Here is a 19,385-nt window from a genome sequence, read left to right on the forward strand (position 1 = left end):
CTGGAGGCTGCTTTGGCTCAGGTGTGCAGGGTGACCTGGAGCCAAACCTGGTCTCTGATCTCAGGGCACTCACTGCCAACCCCAAGATCTGCTTCTCAGAGCCCCTCAGCCCACAGGCCACCTTGGGAAGGCAGGGCACGGGCCTCCCTGGGCCAGGCCAAGGGTTTCAGGATGGAGGGCACAGCTCCCGCCCTCGAGGAGCTGGTGGAGCAGAGGTGGCACCCACCAAGGAAACCCCAGGGCAGGAAGGTGTCCCAGGGCTGCAGGGGGCAGTGTGGACTGGGCTTGGGGCGGGAGGCTCCTGAGTGAGGCACAGCAGGGTCAAGTTCAGCCATGCCACCTCCTGGCTGTGGGATCTCAAACAAGTTACTTGGTCTCTCTGTGCCTCTGCGTCCACATCTGTAAACGGGGACGGTGCTATCTATGCTGCCCGGCTACTGTGGAGCCTGCTGGCCAGTAGGTAGAGTGTCAGGCACGTGACAAGCACCCCATCCTTCGTGGCTTTGGCAGCAGCCTCACCGAAAGCCAAGCATCCCTAGTAGCTCACACCTGGGCAGGCTCTGGCTTCAAACGCCATCCGTGGGCAGGCGACTCCCCCAGCTCCAGCTCCAGCCCAGCCCTCGGCCCTGAATCCCAGACCTGTATATTCAACTGTTCGCTCAACAGCAGCACGTGGACCTCTCATGGGCAGCCTGAGCTTAGCACATCCAAAGGACTGCCCAATCTCGGCCCCCAAACAGGCTCCTCTGTGGTCTTCCCCACCTGAGGGCGCAGACATTCCTTCCTTCTGATCCGAGCACCAAAAACCAGAGTCATCCTTCACTCTCCTCTGCACTTTTTGCCCCACGTGCAATCCATCCAAACTCCAGGCAGCCCCACCTGAAGACGCAGCGAGGAGCCCCCGCTTCCCATCACCCCTGGCCCCAGCAGCCCCTGGCTGGGCTCCCTGCAGTCACGTCCGTCCGCATGAGCCGTCCTGCTCCTGGCTCGCCTTCCTCAGGGCTCCACCCAGCAGCCAGCGAAATCCTTCTAAACCTGCGCTACATCATGTCCCTCGCTGCTCAGAACCCCGAGGTGGCCCCCTTCTCCCTGATGGTAGAACAACCTTCCCACAGCCCTGGGTCCTCCACCATCTGCCCTGTCATCTTTCCCACCCTGTCCCCAATCACCCTCCTCTGAGTTCCTCAGCCCCAGCCTCCCCATAGTGGGTAAACAGCTTCCATACCCATCATGCCATGTGATGGTTACACCTTAAGGATTGCAAGAGAAGGATCATGGCCCCAATATACTGACAGAGAGACTGAGGCAGAGAGGCCAGCTGGCTTGCCCAAGATCCCAGACATGGAGCTCAGACCAGGAGCTGGGGTCCTTGGCCCGCACAACCCCTCCTGATTCTAGCCTCTGGTTTCAGTGACCCTCACTCCTTCAAGATAAAACACTGCAGAAGCCAGGCAGCGCTGGGGCTGGGATGTGGGCAGAGTGCACGGGGCCCTGGGGTGTGTCCAGGCCCACAGGATGGCCTGACAGAGACAGCAGGAGGCAGCCCCTCTGCAGCTCTGGCTGGTGGAGGAAAGGACCCTCAGCTGACACCCAGGCTCCCGGGCTTCAGAGGCTTGGGGTCGAGGAGAGGAGTGAGTGTTGATCCGTCCCCCACCCAGAGACCCGTGGGGATCCTGCGAGGGCCAAGAGAGGGGCAGACAGAGGGTGAGGAAGAGAGAAGTGGATGGCAGGGAAGATGGGGCTGGGTAGGGAGAGAGGTGGGGAAGACTCTAGAAGAGAGTGAAGTCTGACAGAGAGGAGAGAGGGAGGCAACAGGAGGCAGAGGCAGGGAGGGAAAGAGAAGAGGACAGAAGGAGGGAGGGTTGGGAGGAAGGAGAGAGATGAGATGGTAGGGAGGGAAGCTGGAAAAGAGAAAGGGTGGGAGAGAGGAGGGACAACCCAGAAGCTGGAGAACAGACTGGAAACAGAGGAGGCAGTGAGGCATGGAAGGAGACATCTCCAGAGCAGGGGGAGAGGCCAGCGAGCCCCCGAGGCTGCCGCTGGCTCGGGGACCTCCCTCAGCCCCCCCACCCCACCCCGGCCCTGCTGCTCACCTTGTCTGCCGACTGCGAAGTGCCAAAGAAGATGGGGATGAAGGCGAGCCAGACGATGCAGGTGGTGTACATGGTGAAGCCGATGGGCTTGGCCTCGTTGAAGGTCTCGGGCACGCCGCGCGTCTTGATGGCGTACACGGTGCACGTGACCATGAGCAGCATGCTGTAGCCCAGCAGGCAGATGAGCGACAGGTCCGAGATGTCGCACTTGAGCACGCCCCTGGCGAAGCGGGGGTCGAGCGTCCGCTGGTCCTGGAAGTCCACCACCGAGTGGGAGGGGTCCACCACGAACCACACGCAGATGCCGAGCAGCTGCAGGGAGATGAGGCTGAAGGTGATGGCCAGCTGCGAGGCCGGGCTGATGAAGCGCGGGGCGCTGACCGACCGCTTGCCCTGCTCGAAGATGCGGTAGATGCGGTTGGTCTTGGTGAGCAGGGCCGCATAGCTGATGCTCATGCCGAGCCCCAGGAAGATCCGGCGCAGAGAGCAGGTCCCCAGGTCGGGCTCGGCGATCATGAGGAAGGTGGTGGCGTAGCACAGGAAGATGCCGGCCAGCAGCACGTAGCTCAGCTCGCGGCCCGAGGCCTTGACGATGGGCGTGTCGTTGTAACGCACGAAGGTGACCACGACGAAGAGCGTGGCGGCGATGCCCACCACGGCCAGGAAGAGCGGCAGCACGGCCCAGGGCGAGTCCCACTCCAGCTTGATGATGGGGATGGGCCGGCAGCCCGTGCGGTTCTCCGTGGGCCGCATGTCATACGGGCAGGTCTTACAGGTGTAGCGGTCCACCTGATACTGGTACCCCGTGCAGGGCTCACAGTGCCAGCAGCAGGGCATGCCCTTGACGGTCTTCTTCCGCTCACCTGGCTGGCAGGGCAGGCTGCAGATGGAGCGGGGCAGCTGCTGCCCGCTCCCCGGCCAGTGCATGCGCTCTATCTGGCAACGACAGCACAGGGGAGCTGGCCTCAGGACATGCCGCCCGGTGCCCTGGGCCACTCCACTGGCTGGCACCCCAACCACAACCTGCTGGACCCAACAGCTGGATTTAAATAAGCCCCCCTGCATGATTCAGACACGGCTGACCTATGAGGCGTCCCGATCAAATCCAAAACCGTCAAGGACCGTATGGAGACACTGAGCCCAGAGAGCAGCAGTGAGAACCGGGAGCCCCACAGGGAAGCAGACAGCACTCAGGAGCCCTGACCTCAGACCTGCATCAGCATCGCCCAGGAGCCCATTGGAAGGGCCACTTTTGGGCCCACCCCAGACCTACTGTCTCAGGATCTAAGTTTTAACCAGACCCTGCAGGTGACTTATGTGCTTGCTGGGAGATGCGCTGCCCCATGGCTCAGCCCACGGGGCCTCCTCTGGGCGGCACAGGAAGCTGGGCTCAGCAGAGAGCAATGAACAGAGGTTTGCGCAGAGGATATGTAATCTGTGCCCAGGGGTTAGAGTTTCTTTACATCTCGCTCTAAATGAGTGCTAGTCGCCGTTGTGTGTCTCCGAAGACACAATCGCTGTGAGCAAAGGAGCCACAGGTGTGTTGGCACACTCTACCGAATTCAGTGTTAAAGAAAAGTCTAGAAAGTAAGCAAGAAACCCAGAAGAGCTCCCGGCCCTGAGCAAAGGGCGTTTGACCACACTTGGGAGCCATATTCAAAGCATCTGTTCCAAATTGAGTGGCTCTTAGGAGGAGTTCACACTTAGGGAGCAGCGGGCCTGGCCAGACAGGTGCTCCTCTGTGCTGGGTCCTTGCGCCCAGAGAAGGAATAACCAGAGCCTTGGGCAAGGGGACGGTTTCAGACCTGAGGGAAAGGGGAGGGGGAGCCAAAGATGGCCTCATGGGAGGCGGGAAGAAAAGGTCAAGGAAACAGCTTGTCCTGTGGCTCTGGGCATGACAGGGTCGTGTGGTCCCCTCGGAGCCAAAAAGCATAGGAACGACAGGGGCCACCGTCCCCACAGGAGCAATAAGGCAGCACAACCCCCAGGCACCGGAGCTATGAGACCACAAGGGGACACAGGGTGGTGGTGGCTGTTCTAGCTCCCGTGGCAAAAGCCACGAATGCGGGCAAATCCCAGGATCACAGGCGTGTTGCTAGCTGGCTGTGAGCCCTGCAGCAAACACCTCAGTGTCTCTGAGGTTTTGTTTTCCCAGCTGATCCAAGGACAGCAGATATGAGGCCACTTTGCCCTTTGCTCCTTCTTGTGGCTTCCATTTGTAAGTCATAACGGAAATTCTGACTATTTCCCCAGAAGGTCAGCCCCACGAAGGCAGGGGCTCTGTGCGTGTTCCCTGCCTCATGTCTAGCCCCCAGCACAGGGCTGGCACACAGGGGACCCCGGGACTCTCTGTGGAATCTGTGACAGAGGTAGTGAGGCCCAGGGACTGGCCATGAGAGGCCACCTCACTTTCAGACCCTGGAGGAAGACAGTGGCGGGCAGGTGAAGTCTCTTCCTTGGGCCCCCCACCCCAGCCTGGCGGGCTCTGTGGCCGCCACAGCACAGCCCAAACTGAGCCCTCAGGAGAAAGCGGGGAGGGCGTGATGGTTGAAGTCCATTTCCCCCCAACCTTCCCCCCCCTCCGCCCCAACTCCACGCTGGCCGAGGGGCCTTGTATCCTCAGGGAGGAGTCCGCTGCCCACCCCACACCGAGGCCCTGCCTTCCCGGACCACAGCTGTAGAATGGGATGAGAACAGTGCCTGCCTCACAGGGCTGCCGTCCACACAGTATGGTCACAAGCTTACCACAGTCGCTATACACAGCAGGCACTCAATAACGGTGAGCCACCGCTGCTGCTAGTGAACCACTGGCCCCCGCTGCCCCTCCCACTGCACCCAAAAGAGACACACCTCCATTTGGGGTATCGTCCCATTTGCCAAGTGCTCCCACCTGCCCTGTTCTGTCTGCCTGTCTCCCTTCAGCAACCCAAGGAGCATCACCCCAGGAATGGGCTCCGCCCGCGCCCTGCTGTGTGGCCTTCAGAACATCCGTCCAGCTGGGCTTGCGGAGATACTCCCTCTGACTCAGAAGATCGTCAGAGCTAGATGGGATCATGGGCAGAAAGTGCTTTGAGGAGCTCGAGGGGCTCGTCGCTGGAAGAGATTCGTACAAGAGGGGACAGCAGGGTCATGATGCAACTCTCCCAGGATCTGGAACAAGGGAAGCTGAGGCCAGACACGGGTCTGGGCCTCCTGTGTCCCTCTGGGCCACCCATCTGGCTGTCACACTGTGCCCACCCCAAGCACAGCTTGCCCCGTCACCTTGCAAGGTAGGGGCCAAGTCTACTGGCATTTCCTCGGGGAATGAGCCACAGGTCCTTTCTCTCCAAACACACGGGTCTAGTCACAGCTAGGTACACTGAGGCCAGAGAAGGAGAGCCACCATGTCCCTGGGACAATCGGAGGCTGGGAAAATGTGGCTAGGAGGATTCAGGAAAAGACCCCTTCACCCCCAGCTGCCCATAATACCCAGAAAAATGATGACCTTCTAGGTGCAGCTTGATGGCTTTAGGACGCTCTCAAACAGCCTTCTACCCACCACCAGAAACCCGACCTGACTGTGCCCTTTGCCTTAAGACCCTGTCCTCCTTTGTCCAGATGCAGCCCTCCCGCCCCTCACCTGGCTTCCCTGCACGCACTGAGCCCTTCACTCCAGGGTGAATTAGTCTATCCAGGGTTTTCCTCTGCCAGCAGGTGGCAGGCAGGAAGGCCCCAGGCCAAGGGAAAGGGCATACAGCAGAAGCCCTGCTGCCCTGTCCCTCCATTTCGGGCAGGGGTGACACTCAGGATCCTTCGAGGCCTAGAGTGGGGCACGGAAGAAAGCCCGGGCTTGGCAGCAGCAAACTGAGAGTCAGGGCTGGTCCGGGCTAATCAGTGGCTGCCTCCCCTTGCTCTTCCCTCCCACAGGTTGGGTAGCACAAGTGACTCTGTCCATCCCTCCGGGGGGCCCCTCCCTGCCCTCCCACCAGGCACTTACTCTGAGCTGCAGGTGGTCAGTCCAGGAGCCGATGACCTTGTACTCAGCAGAGCCATTGCGCAACTGGTACTGGTAGATGTCATAGCGGCCAGGGGCATCTCCGTTCTCATTGAAGGTCACGGGGTTCCCCGCGATGCCTGTAGGGGCCGGTGAACGTTACACACTCCGTATCTTTGCTGAGCTTTCACAAGAAGCAGGGAGGACCAGGAGCCCAGAGCACAGACACCTCTGGGGAGGTCCCTGCGTGGAACATCTTGGGAGGTTCCACCCCCCACTGGAAATATCTTTGGAGACCCCCGACTCCCCCCCCCCCAGGGAACCCCAGGACCCCTTCCGGTGCACAGCCCAGGACACCCACCTGAGAAGTTGACGTTGCGGATGTACTTGAGCAGCTGGGTGCCGTCCACAGGGTCCATGCGCGGGCAGAGCCCCACGCGGCCGGGACACAGGTCACGGTGCATGGCGTGCAGCGCGTGGCCCATGGCGTACACAGCATCAATCACAAACTGCACCTTCCCCTCCTGCTCGTATGCCGAGTCCTGCCCAATGCGTTCTCGGTCTGCAATGAAACGCCCAGCATGGGGGCGTCAGTGAGACCCACCCGTCTGCATAGACCACGTGGCAGGAACCAGAGCCAAGAGAGGTGGCACAGCCCATCTCTGCACACCTAGGCCTCCTGGCTCCTGGCCCAGTGCTCGCTCTATCACCCAGGAGATGGTCTTAAGGGAGACGATCCCAAAAGGTGACAGGGAGGGTCCACTGCCCTCGCCACTGTACAGCCAGACCCTGGGCCCTGAGGCCCCAGAATAGCCAGGGAAGGCCCCCATGTCACAATCGCCCTCAGAAGGCAACGGGCTGGGGGGGGTCTCCCTGTGGCTGTGAAGCCTCCCTGCCTTCCCCCTGCCCGGCCTGGACTGATCTCGGGAGCCGCTGGCCCTTGCACGGGCTGGGAAATCGCCAGGACAAGAGCTATGTCTCTCAGCGGTACCCTACCACAGCTCACAGATGCGCAGTCACGCCAGCCAGGGCACAGGGTACAGATGGGGAAACTGAGGCCTGGGGAGGGTGAGAGCCTGGCTGCAGATCCCTCAAGGTTTAGGACCTAGGCCACCTGGTGTCCTCGATGGCTTCTAGTCACCCCAGCACCAGAAGTCAGCATCACCCCCACCCACACCTTCCCCATCAGCCAGAGTGAGTGAGCTTTGCCAAATGGGGAACCACTCCTACCACCACCTCGCTGCAAACAGCAATGGCTCCCCAGGGCCTCCCATCCTCACCCCCTAGGCCCTGGGCCCAAGCTCCCCTGCTGCCTAAGGCTTCAGTGTCTTTTCAGTAAAAAGGGGATCATAATCCTGCCCCAAGGAGGCTTAAATGAGATGAGGTGCAGAAAACACTTGGTACCAAGTAGGTGACTGATCCACATTATTATTGTGCTAAGCGGTCAGAATGGGAGGTTTCTGAGGTGGGCAACAGAGGTCCCAGGGCTAGAGCAGGCCAGGAAGGCTTTCTGGAGGAGGAGGCACTACCCAAGCCTGGGCCCAGGGTAACAATCATAATGAAGACTGAGGGCTGCTAAACTCAAGTGAGCACCTGCTCTATGCTGGGCATCGTTCTAAGCCCCCTTTATGCATATTAACTCAATGAATTCTCACGAGGGTGCCATGAGGTGAGGAATTATCCCCACATCAGAGATGAAACTGAGGCACAGAAAAGCCCGGTGACGTTCCAGAGCCATGAAGTGCTGACCCTGAACCCCAGTACTCCAGCTCCCAGCCTGTGAGCCAAATGCCTGAGGGATTCTAAGAGCGGGATTGGGGGGACAGGAAAGCAGGGAAGGGAGAGGAGGAGGGCACAGGAGGGGGCTGGAGGATGCAAAGTGGAGGCAGGGAGAGGACAGGCAGAATGCTAGAGAAGCCCGGCTTCCCCTCCTGAGGCCACAGCCCCTCCCCCCATCACAGCCCGTAACCTCCTCCCTGGAGACCAGGACAGAGAAATTAACTCCCCACCCCCGCCACGTACACCCACTGCCTCCCTGCTGGGGGCCAGTGCCACCCCTCGCAGAGCTGATTCCCCAGCGGGCAGCAGAGTGAGTGGCTGCACCCCAGCCTAACCCCATGGGCCACAGCCGGAGCCTCCCATGTCTACTGCGTGGGGGCCAGGCTGGGCTGGGTCAGCGCCAGGCCCTGCTCCCCTGCGAACTCGAGGTCACTATGTCCATCCCTCTGCCTTGGATACTTCAGAGGATATACATATATATATATAAGGAGGGTATGTATATAAGGAAATATATCGCCGTCCCCGGGGTCTCTCCACCATCTGATCCCCTCACACCAGGAAGGACAGTTGTGGCCCCACCAGGATGTGGGGATGAGTGGGCTGTGCAGATGTCACCCCTCGTCTGCCTGGGTCAGGCGGCCAGGACACCACCCCGTTCACAGCCTAGCTCAGGGTGGATACTCAGCTCTTGCCGAGTGGATGACAGAAATCATGGGATCACAGTGCTAGGAAGGGCAGGACCAAAGGGGACCTGCTGCAATTCTGTCATTTTACAGATGAGAAAGCTGCCTGCACGGGGCCCCCACAGAGCCGGGGGCACATTTCCTATCCCTGCCTCAGCCCCTGTGACCGAGGGCAGAACCTGACCCCAGTCACCCCAACCTCAGGGTCAGAGATCAAGAGTCACCAGTACTCAGATTGGACGGTTTGGGGCAGATGCCCCGTTGGCTCTGGTTGCACTGTTCAGTCCAGACAGGCCCACAGCTGCTATGGTGTGGCCTCAGGGCTGGAGGCAGGGTGGGCTTGGGAGCTGTCTCCCTGGCTCTCTCCTGGTCAGCGAAGGCCCTCACTGCCTGCCGTCACTGCCCTGCATTTGCGGGGGCCTGGACTCCAAGTCCAGACTGTCTGGACTGGAACCCCAGCTCCAACAACCACTCTAGCTATGTGACCTTGGACCTGTCACTTCGTTTCTCGGACTTTCGATCCCTCGACTACAAAATGAGGATGACGATGATATTTGCCTCATGGGGTCAGGACAGGGTCCCTAATGAGGATCAGTGGGTTAATATTCACAAGACCTGAAGAAAGGCGTGGTCCTTGCCAAGTGCTACAGAGTTTGGTCAAGCACCTGACAGTACAGATAGGTGTAAGTCCGGCCCTGCCTCGGAGCTCCTTGGCCAGCAGAGCCTTGCCAATAAGCAACACTATTTCTAGGCCAAGGCACAAACAGACGGGAATAAACATGAAAGGCAAATTCTCCAGCTTCACCAGCCTGCCCTCTTGTCCGAGCTCCTGATGACAAGGTTCTGAGAACCAGGAGAGAAACCCAGGGACAATCCTGTCCCTAAAGGGAGGGCAACAGAGGGGGCTGGGGCAGGTTTCAGGTTGCAGCCCCAGCCCTGGACCCCACCCAGCCCCCACGTCCTGCTCCCCTCAGCCTGAAGAACGGAAAACATAAAACACCACTCAACAACCCTGCACTCCCATCACACCCTCATTTCATATGGGTGAGAGACTGAATTATTAACCAGGACGGAGGGGAGGCTGCGGCCACTGCAGAGAGCAGACAGCGCTCTCCCAAAGCCAAGGACACACTGGGCTGATGGGACCTGGCTGCACCTCCCCACCTGAGCTGCCCGCAGCCTCTCCTCTCTCCTCCTCCAGGGCTCCCTCCTCAGTGGGTCCAGCTGAAGCAGCCATTCCCGGGGCCACTCGGCTCCAGGACCAAGTGGGGTCTCGGGCCGCCTGTCCCAACGCCAGAGTGAGGACGAGCCTCACCAGGAGCATCCCCCTGTGCCCGGGGAAGCGCCCACGACAGGGGCTCCGGGGTCCTGCGGGCTGTCAGCGGCCCATCAGTGGTGCTCCTCCAGAAACTCTACCCCAGAGCCGTCACGGTGCCCGCCATGGACTTCTAGAGACTTCTCGACACACTTTCACATCCTTGACTTTTGTCTCAAATCCAGCCCCAATGACAGATGAGAAAATGTGCAGTGAGGTGACCTGCAAAGGATCTTTATTTACGGGGACACCAGGCCTCGAGCGTGCCCTCTACACACAGACATCCCTCAAGCCCCAAGGGCCCTTCCCCTGAGCAATGACAGGGGAGGCAGCAATGACAGGGCCCAACCAGCTCAAATGGTGGGGGGGGGCAGGGGGGAGGCGGGAATCATAAGTACAAGTTAAACAAGGATGTTTGAAGCTTTGCCCATAACCAGCACGGCTCTCCGCACCCCTCCTGATTCCTCAGCAGATAGCCCCACAGCATGAGTGGAGCTCACCGAGAGCCTTCACGGGCCCGGGGTTTCTCTCCCCCGAGGCTTGGGGAGGTAGGCTGAACTGCCCCCCTCACAGAGGACGTAACTGAGGTTTGCAAGTGGTCAAGTGATGTACCCAGAATCTCACAGGAATCCTGTCACCTAGCACATGCTCATACATACCTGGGGATGGGCCCGGCTGGGAAGTGGCAGAGCTGGGATTTGAACCTGGATCTCTCTGGAACCTGGATTTGAACGTGGAAACTCCGTAAGAGTTTCCACCACGCCGTACTGTCCCTCCCCTTCTTCTTCCTCCATCCAGCCCCTGATCTGCCACCTTCCCCTTCTCTGAGGCCCAGGCCTAATCGGGAGTTAAGGATCCCTGTCTGCAGGGCCAGAGCTGGTGGCGGCCGCGGAGAGAGGGCGTGGGGGTCAGAAAATCCCCTGGTGAGTGGGCAGGAGCCCCAGGCCCAAGCAGTTCTGGGAGGAAGCAGGACACACATTTCTGAGCACTACTGGAGGAGATAAATCCCAGACACATGGTGGCAGTGACAGCAGCAACAGTTTGAAGATGTCCTAATTGTGTCCCGGGGTACAGTGAGCCAGAGATGCGTTTGGCTCTGCCACGGGTGACAGCCAGGCGGGGAAACCATCAGGAGAGGATTTTCTCCGTCAAAACCCCGCAGCTATGGTTACTACGGTGACTGCAGCCTTTGTCTGCAGGTTGTAAATTGTAATTGAAATGAGTTTTCAAGGTTGAAATAATCAGAGTTCCTCCTTGTCTCCCCCATCACCTCACCACAACTCACCCCGCCCAGCTGCAACCCTCCGGAGCGGCACGCTTGCACGCACACGTGCGAGCACAATTCTCGAAGAGGCTCCCTCGCATAAAGGAAGACAAACTCAATGATGTACACACGCACGCATTTCCACATCTGCACATCCAGGGGGGCTACACAACCCTGCAGGCCATGAGACACACGTCTACACACACCCATGTCCAAACACGTATAAACATGGGGAACGCAGACACCGCTACTCAACCAGCATGGCATGCGTCCAAGCACACGGCCCCCCAGATCCGCACACGGCCCCCCAGATCCGCGCACTGCCGGGCTGAGAGGCCCACAGGTGTTTCCCTGGGAGGTGATAGCTGGAAGAACCAGCAGGGCTAGGAACCTGGGCTGGGAAAGCGAGGCAGGATACCAGGCGTGGGGCTCGATCCCGCTGGGGCGCCCCAGGAGATGACGCGGAGGACACCTCAGGGTTGCCCATCTGAGGAGACAAACACTCAGGCTCCCCGCAATCTTAGGCCAAGGCCTGCTCCCAGGGGCATTAACTCCACTGGCAAAGACGGGGCTGGTGAGCACTGAGAGGACAGGGGGTGCCGGCGTGTCTTTATTCACAGGCAGACGCCCGCCCGGGCAATCCAGCACAGGTGCACGGACACACCACTCACACCTGCACGCAGAAGCCTGCATTTGCAAACAAATATGCAAATGTGCACACCAGTTTTCATACCCGGGGCAAACTTCCAGGGAGCAGGATAAGAGGGTCCCGGGACCCGCCCAGGAGCTGCAGTCTAGCAAACCCAGCGGGGCCTGTCTCCTGGCTCTGCCACGCAGCAGCTGTACGACCCAGGTCAAGTAAAACATCCATTCCTCAGATGCAAATTCAGGGTAATAATACTGACCTTGCGGGGCCACGGGGAGGGTTAAGGAGGAACAGGCAGATCACAGCAGCATCGCTACATGCAAAAGCACTTTGTAAACCCTCTTTTCTCACCTCACGGGCACTCCTCCACTGGGGAAGATCCCACACCCCCGGCCCCCCCTCCATCCTGCCTATGGCCTGGTACGTGCCGGCTCTGCCTCCCTCAAGATGAGATGAGCAGACAGGGGCCCAGGTCAGGCCTCCCGCCCATATATAGATGGGAGGACACAGCTGCCACGCTGTGCTTCCAAGCCATCCCCCCCTCTTTCCTGACTCACCTATGTTTGAGTCGTTCTCCTCGTCACCTCCCTGAAACACACAGGTTTTTCTGAGGGTCCTGGGAGTCCTGCTCCTGAGGCTGGGCTCCACGCTCCCCAGTCCTGCCCATCATGGCCCAAAATCACATGGCAGTCTCTCCCTTTCCTAGGGCCACACTCCTGTTCTTCAGCCTCACACCCTGGTTTCTGCAGGACCCTCCCCTCCATCAAGACACCTGCTTTCCAATCTGATGCATCTCTAACTCAGCCTGGCCCCCTCTATCTATTTCCCCAAACCCCCAAACCCTGCCTCAGCTCTCCACCCACCCTGTTCCAGGGAACTCGGAGCCAGCTCAGGTGTCTCCAGGGATTACTGGTTGGGGCAGATGGGGAGGCGGGGAACCCGTCCAGCAGGGTGGGCTCCTGACTCTCTCAGGGGTTCGCTCTGGCTCTGTGATAGTACAGCCCACAGCTCCTCAACCTTGAGCCAGCTGCAGGCCCCTTTTGAGGGAAAACAATTCATACCCTCAAGACTATGACCCCAGGGTGAAAATACTGACATGGGACGTTGAAGTCACCGCTACGACCGTGACTTCCGATTGCAAACGCTCACAGCAGCAGAGAAGTTTGTGTCTCTGAAATTGGTAGAGAGCACTTCTGGATGGCCACCGAATGAAAGCGCCAAGTTCAAGGATCATCATGGAACTCCTAGTCCCTGAGAGTCTGACTTCAAGAGGGTGTCCCCAGATGTCCACAGACCCCAGTTTGAGAGAATCAGGACGTGTGTCAGGGCCCAATGGGAGCAGCTTGCCACCACCACCCCCCATGGGGCCTCTTGCAGCCCTGGCAAGTTGCTTAGCATCTCTGAGCTTTGGCCCCCTTGTTGTGAAATGAGGCCGGCCCCCAGGACCACTCGACACTAGACAACTGGACAGGAAGCCACGCTTGCCACCTGCACAGGCCAGCTCCCAGGCAAGGCTGCTCTCTGCTCCTGGCTGATCCTGAGGCCTGCACCCAGGACCCTGGGCTTAGCTCTCCCAGACAGGGTAGGACAGGGCCTGGGGGCAAAGGGGAGGCGGCTCTGGGGACTAGAATCACAGTTTTCCCACAGGGACATCCTCTCACCCCAACCCCCGCCCGTCACCCAGCCGTGCTCCTTCCCCTTCCAGCAGCACCTTTTTCCCTCCAGTGGATCTTTCCCCTCAGCACAGAAACGCCTTCATTTCCTCCATTTAAACAAACAAAAACCCTCTCTTGACACCCCCTGCCCCCAGCTAGCATCCCACCTTCTCTTCTCTGTGTGCAACGGAACTTCTCGAAAGCATTGTCCCTCCTCACCTGCCATCAATTTCTCTCCCTTGTTTTCCTGACCAACTCCAATCCAGGTTTTGAACTCATCTCTCCGAGGAGTCCCACACTGCCAAATCCCCTCACCCATTCTTCGTCCCCTGTCTCACTTGGTCCTCCACCCCTCACCCAGCAGTGTGACAGCAGGTAATGGGGCTGAGCACTGGTTTCCCTCCGTCCTCCCTGCTGGCTCCGCTCTCCAACCCCTTTGACCTCCCAGTGTCCAGAGCTCAGTCCTGGGATCCCAAACCATATTCCCTCCCTTGGTGTCCCCAGCCAGCCCCATCCATATGCCGACAACTCCCCAAATCCCAAGGCCAGCCAGGCCTCTGCACCAACACCTGCTCCCACTCCCACACCAGACAGACATCTCATGCCTAAACCGAGCTCCTGACTCTCCTCCCCAGCCCGACCTTCCTCCACCCATTTCATGCACAGCCAAGTATCATGCGGCCATCCTTGATTTATCGTCCCGTTTCTCTCACCACAGATCCTTCAGCAAACTCCATGGCCGCTCTGCAAAACTTGCAAAGAATCTGACCCCTTCTCACCTCCAAGGCCGCCACCGGCTTGAGACCTTGTCACTTCCCGCCCGACCTAGAGCACCGGCCTCCGAACTGGTCTCCCACTCTGCCCTCACCCCCACCTCCTCTCCAGGCCACGGACAGAGTGAGCCTCTTAGAACAGAAATCGGATCACATCAATCCTCTTTCAAACCCTGCCATGGCTCTGTCTCATTCAGCAGAAAAGACTAAATCCCTACAAACTGCCTACAAGGCCCCTGGATGGGCTGGCCCACCCCGCCTCTCCGACCACATCTCCTTCCCGTTACCTACTCTGCTTCAACCACACAGGCCTCCTCACTGCTCCCCCGACCTGCCAGGTACGAGCCTGCCTCCAGACATTTGCAAAGGCCGTGTCCTCTGCCTGGCATGCTCGTTCCCAGGCCTCCACATGCCTGGCTCTCTCACTAGCTTTGGGTCTTTGCTCCAGCATCACCTTCTCCGTGAGAACTTCTGACCTCCTGATTCAAAAGTGCAACTTCCCTAGTCTCCCAGAACTCTCAATTTCCTTCCAAGGGGCTCCCTGGGGTCTGCTCTCTCTGGTCCCACGGTTGGGCCCTCCCTGGAGACCCGTGGCACTGACTGCCGGAGCTCCCCCACCACCCACCCCCTTGTCTGGAGAACTGAATCGTCTCCCAGTGGCAGTGGGAGCTCCCCGGGCAGGTCTCCCCCTCACAGAGCCCAGCACGGGGCTGGGCATGCAATCAGCCTCTTAGTGAAAGCCGATGGAAGAAGGGAGAAGCAACACAGACCAGGTGGGCCCAAGATCCTTCCGGCCACCCTGTGCCTGATGGCTTGAGTAAAGGTGAGTTCCTCAAATGGGTGGCACAGCCTGGCACCTACCAGAGATAACGAGCAATTCCAAATGTTGACCCCCTTGCCTTTCCCCAGGAAGGAGGCTTTCTCAGGGCCCTTTGGGAATGTGTAGACCGACAGATCCTTCACAGCCATGTTGGAATAGCCAGGAGGGCCCTGGGGCTCGGACATCAGCTACTCTGAGTCAGGACATTTCTGGAGATAGACTGCCCAGGTTAAAACCCCAGCTCTGTTATTTATGACCCTGTGACCTCGGGCAAGTCTTTAGCCTCTCTGTACCTCGGTTTCCCTATCTGTAAAATGGGATGCTGTGAAGATTAAATGCCAAACATTAGAACAGGGCTTGACAAGCAATAAATGCAATGTAACTATTAGCTGTTATTATTACTGGTGGTGGTGTTGTGGCTGCCAGGGCAGGCCGGGCGACAGGAGTCTCCCTACACATCCCCAGCTGCCACACAGCCACCCTCCCTCTCAGAGCTCCCAGCCCCTGGGAACAGCAGACAGTAAATTTCTCCTGTTTCCTCATAAACCGGGCCTTCCTCCGCTCAGCCATCACCTGGCTGGCAATGCTGTCAAAAAGACGGATGCCACAGCTACCTTGTTTACGGCTTTAATTCCCAAACCCTCTCCGCGTGCTCCCAGGGAAGGGCCTGGGAGACAGACAGGGAGGCAGGTGCTGCCTCCCATGGGCCTTGACAGCTGCAAAGACAACCCCCCGCCCCCCGCTCAGTGAACCCTCCCTGGCTCAGGTGTGGGGCGGTCCCTGGGCAATCTGCAGGTGCTTCCCACAGATCACCTGATCCCTTCTCTGGGAAAAGGTGAGCAAGGTAGCTCTGCTGGGGATGGGGCTCTGGGGGGAATGGGCGTGGGTAATATGATTCCCACTTTACAGATGAGAAAACTGAGGCCTCAAGAGGTATAATGCCTTGCCGAGGTTACACAGGTCTGCAGGACCCTCCTAGCTGCATGGTTGAGAAAGAATGTGTGATACCCTCTCCCTCTTACCACTTTGAGACACACCAGCCCGATCTCCAACCACCAACATCTGCTGCTCTTCAGAGACTTTCTCGGGTCACAGCAGCTCTCTGCCGAGCCATTTGGCAGGCAGGATGGAGGCGCTGAGGAATGAGCGCCCCCCAAGAGCAGCCTGTGGGACTAAAACAGGCAGAGGCCAACTATGGAATCTGTTGGCACCAAGGGGACCAGATTGGTCTAATACAAGGCCACCAAGGTCGACGGGCAGGCATCCTGGAAGAAGTGAGTGGGAAGCCAGGCTCTGGAGACAGAGTAGGGGTCAGTGGAGAACACAGAGCCTGCCTGGGCTGGCTGGGGGCAAGAGAGAGGGGGCCTGGAGGAGGGGGAGGGCAGGAAACTGGAGAGACAGGGCAGGGCACCAGCTCTAGAGAGAGGCTGCCCAGGTAGAAAGCCAGTTCTGCCGATTCTCTAGGGCTGTGGTATTCTCCAATGGCCTCAGTAGCCTCTTCTGTAAAATGGGTGCTGCACCTGTGACAGCCTATACCAACTGCCCTCCCTCACGCAGGATCCTACCGCTGACAGACAGCACTGGTACCAATAGACTTAGAAATCCCATCACTCCCACTCCCTCTCCCCACAACCATTTTACCAGTAGCGATCATACACGTTGTGTTTCAGCCCCCCTCTTCATACCCTTCACCTCCAACCCTCATAACAGCCCACTGAGATGGGCGTGACCTCCCTGTCTTCTCTGAGACTCAGAGAGGTTAAATGACTCATCCAAGGTCACACAGCAGGGAGGACACAGAGTCAGATCCAGGTCCCGGGGCCAGTCCTTCCCCAGCCCCCCATCAGGTGCCCAGTGCAGAGCCAGCCGTCCGTGGGCATCACCCCACCCTCCCGGCCTAAGACATTCTCCCAAGGGAGCGGCTCAACTCCAACCTGGGCAGGGCCATGGGAAGCCAGAGCTGCCTCGCCCCCACCCAGGGTGGTTTTCAGGTCCCACAAACACTCCCAGCAGCAGCCCTACTCCTCACATTACCCTGAGATGGCCGGGCTCACTGTGCCTGACTTGGGGCCACACCAGGACTCTTACCAGCCCCTGCTGGGGCTTCAGATGCAGCAAGAAGGATCAGGGTCAGCTGTAAGGTGCTGTCCCTCCACCCCTCCTCACAACCCTGTGTTCATTCCAGCCTCTGCTCCTTTGTTCACACCTTCCCCCCTGCCTGGGGTGCGTGCCACCCTCCCTCCCATCACTGCCTCTCCCCCTGACCTAGGGGCTCCCACACTTTGCTGCACAGGAGAACCACCTGGGGTGCTTTTTTTAAACTCCTGATGTCCAGGTTGCACCCAGGATCAATTCACTGAGAATGTCTGGGGTCAGGCATCAGTAGCTTTAAAAAATTCCCCGAGAGGGGCGCCTGGGTGGCTCAGTCGTTAAGCGTCTGCCTTCTGCTCAGGGCATGATCCCCTGGGATCGAGCCCCACATCGGGCTCCCTGCTCTCTTGGGAGCCTGCTTCTTCCTCTCCCACTCCCCCTGCTTGTGTTCCCTCTCTCGCTGGCTGTCTCTCTCTGTCAAATAAATACATAAAATCTTAAAAAAAAAAAATTCCCCAAGAGATTCACTGCGAACCAGGCTTGGGGACTTTCCAGCCCTAAATGCACATAAAATCAAGCGGGGAGCTTTCACAAAACCCATAGCCCCAACCCCACCCCTGGGTTTCTGATTGAATGGGTCTGGGGTGGAGTGCTGCTATCGTTTTCAAAGCTGCCAGGTGATTCTACTGCACGGCCAGGCCTGAGAGCCACCATTTTCCAGTTCACAGAATGCCTCCATCTTTTCTCGTTTCCATCCCAAGATACCCTCTGGGTGGGCTCACCATCAAGCCCATTCCTCAGATAAGAAAGCAAAGGCCAGAGAGGTCACAGAGCTTGCCTGAGGCTCCCAGTTGAAGCTCCTACTCTTCTGAATTGTGCTCTCGCCCTCCTTCCTCTGTGGCTCTTACAGCCCAAACAACTCCCTTAGGGCTGTGGAGAGCTGCCCTTCTCCCCGGTTCACCAGCCAGGCGGGAGACATTTGCGAATCCTGACCCAAGGACTGGGAATCTGGGTAGAGCCTACAGGGGCTGACCAAGGCCCTCCTCACTCCCGCCCCTCCCAGACCAAGAGGTCACTCCAGAAAGCCCCTCGCCCTTGGCAGGCTGGACATGGGAGGCCCCAGTTACCCATCCTGTCCCGGTTCCAGTCTCACTAGCCCCCCATCTTCAAGATAGGTCTGGTGTCCTATAATCAGGGCAAACATACAATTTTCCACCCCACTTAGGCACTTTTAAGAATAAAATGGATGTTTTTAGAGGCACCTGGGTGGCACAGTTGGTTAAGCAACTGACTCTTGGTTTTGGCTCAGGTCATGATCTCAGAGTCATGAGATCGAACTCCATGTCAGGCCCAGTGCTCAGTGCAGAATCCGCTTGAGATTCTCTCTCCCTTTCCCTCTGTCCCTCCCGCTCGTGCTGTCTCTCTCTCTCTAAAATAAATAAATAAATAAATCTTTTAAAAAATAATAATAAAAGAGATGTTTTCTAAAATTATGCCAGGAGAAAAGGCGTCACCAAAATGCACTGTCGCCCTAGCCACGAAGGCTCAGTCTCCCATGCTCAGTCACATTTGTACTTCTTAAATCTCTGCTGTGATTATGGCCCGATGAAGCATTTGCTGTGCAGCCTTCAGCAAGTTGCTTGGCCTCTCTGACTCTCCATATCCTCCTCTATAATATGGGGCTCACAAAAGTCCCTAGAGCTGTTGTAAGAGCGAAACAAGATAATGTCTTTAAAATATCTGGAACATAGTAGATGCACAACAAACAGTAGTGATTCTGGTTATTAGCTCACCCAGAAACATAAGCCCCCGCATCACACAAACACACACATACCCCTTCTCCCTTAGACATACTGACTCATGTACACACACAGTGTTACACACCAGTGTGCACACACACACACTACCACGTACAACCACACCACAGCATGCCTGCTGGGCGGTGGGGAGAGGGAGGGATCCCCATGGTCCTAAACGGCCAATATTCCTGATTCCCAGAGGGCCCTGGCCACCAGAGGGCAGCATCCTCCCCACCTGCCCACAACCTCATCCAGCTTCCTTCTCCCCTGGCCCTGGGGATCTGCCTAAGATTCCAAGCAGCATGCCCCTGCACCCAGGCCAGTGGCCCCTTGCTCCTCTGGCCCTCTGCCCAGGCTCCACCGATCGGTCTTGTACCAGGAGGATACAAGAGGGAGTTCATCATCCTGCCACAGGTACCACTCATGTTGAAGGCACCCAGAGCTCCCTCAAAGTCACTGAGGCAAGGTCCTGCTGCAGAGCTGCCCAGACCAAG

The 19,385-nt window shown here is 58.3% G+C and overlaps 1 protein-coding gene across 2 annotated transcripts in view; it reads right to left on the reverse strand.

Annotated features, from left to right (window-relative positions):
* Positions 1-19,385, reverse strand: part of GRM4 (glutamate metabotropic receptor 4) — a 107,165-nt gene that overhangs the window by 12,015 nt on the left and 75,765 nt on the right. For both annotated transcript variants that reach the window (XM_087858028.1, XM_045795736.2), the window contains 3 exons: positions 6,428-6,628; positions 6,070-6,206; positions 2,094-3,029 (listed from right to left, as the gene is read on the reverse strand). In XM_087858028.1, the coding sequence (XP_087714154.1) occupies positions 2,094-3,029; positions 6,070-6,206; positions 6,428-6,628 (1,274 nt within the window). The remainder of the gene's footprint in view (positions 1-2,093; positions 3,030-6,069; positions 6,207-6,427; positions 6,629-19,385) is intronic.

This window comes from Ursus americanus, chromosome 32 (genome assembly GCF_024610735.1).
Source record: "Ursus americanus isolate L20-20 chromosome 32, mUrsAme1.1.p, whole genome shotgun sequence".
NCBI classification, from domain to species: domain Eukaryota; kingdom Metazoa; phylum Chordata; class Mammalia; order Carnivora; family Ursidae; genus Ursus; species Ursus americanus.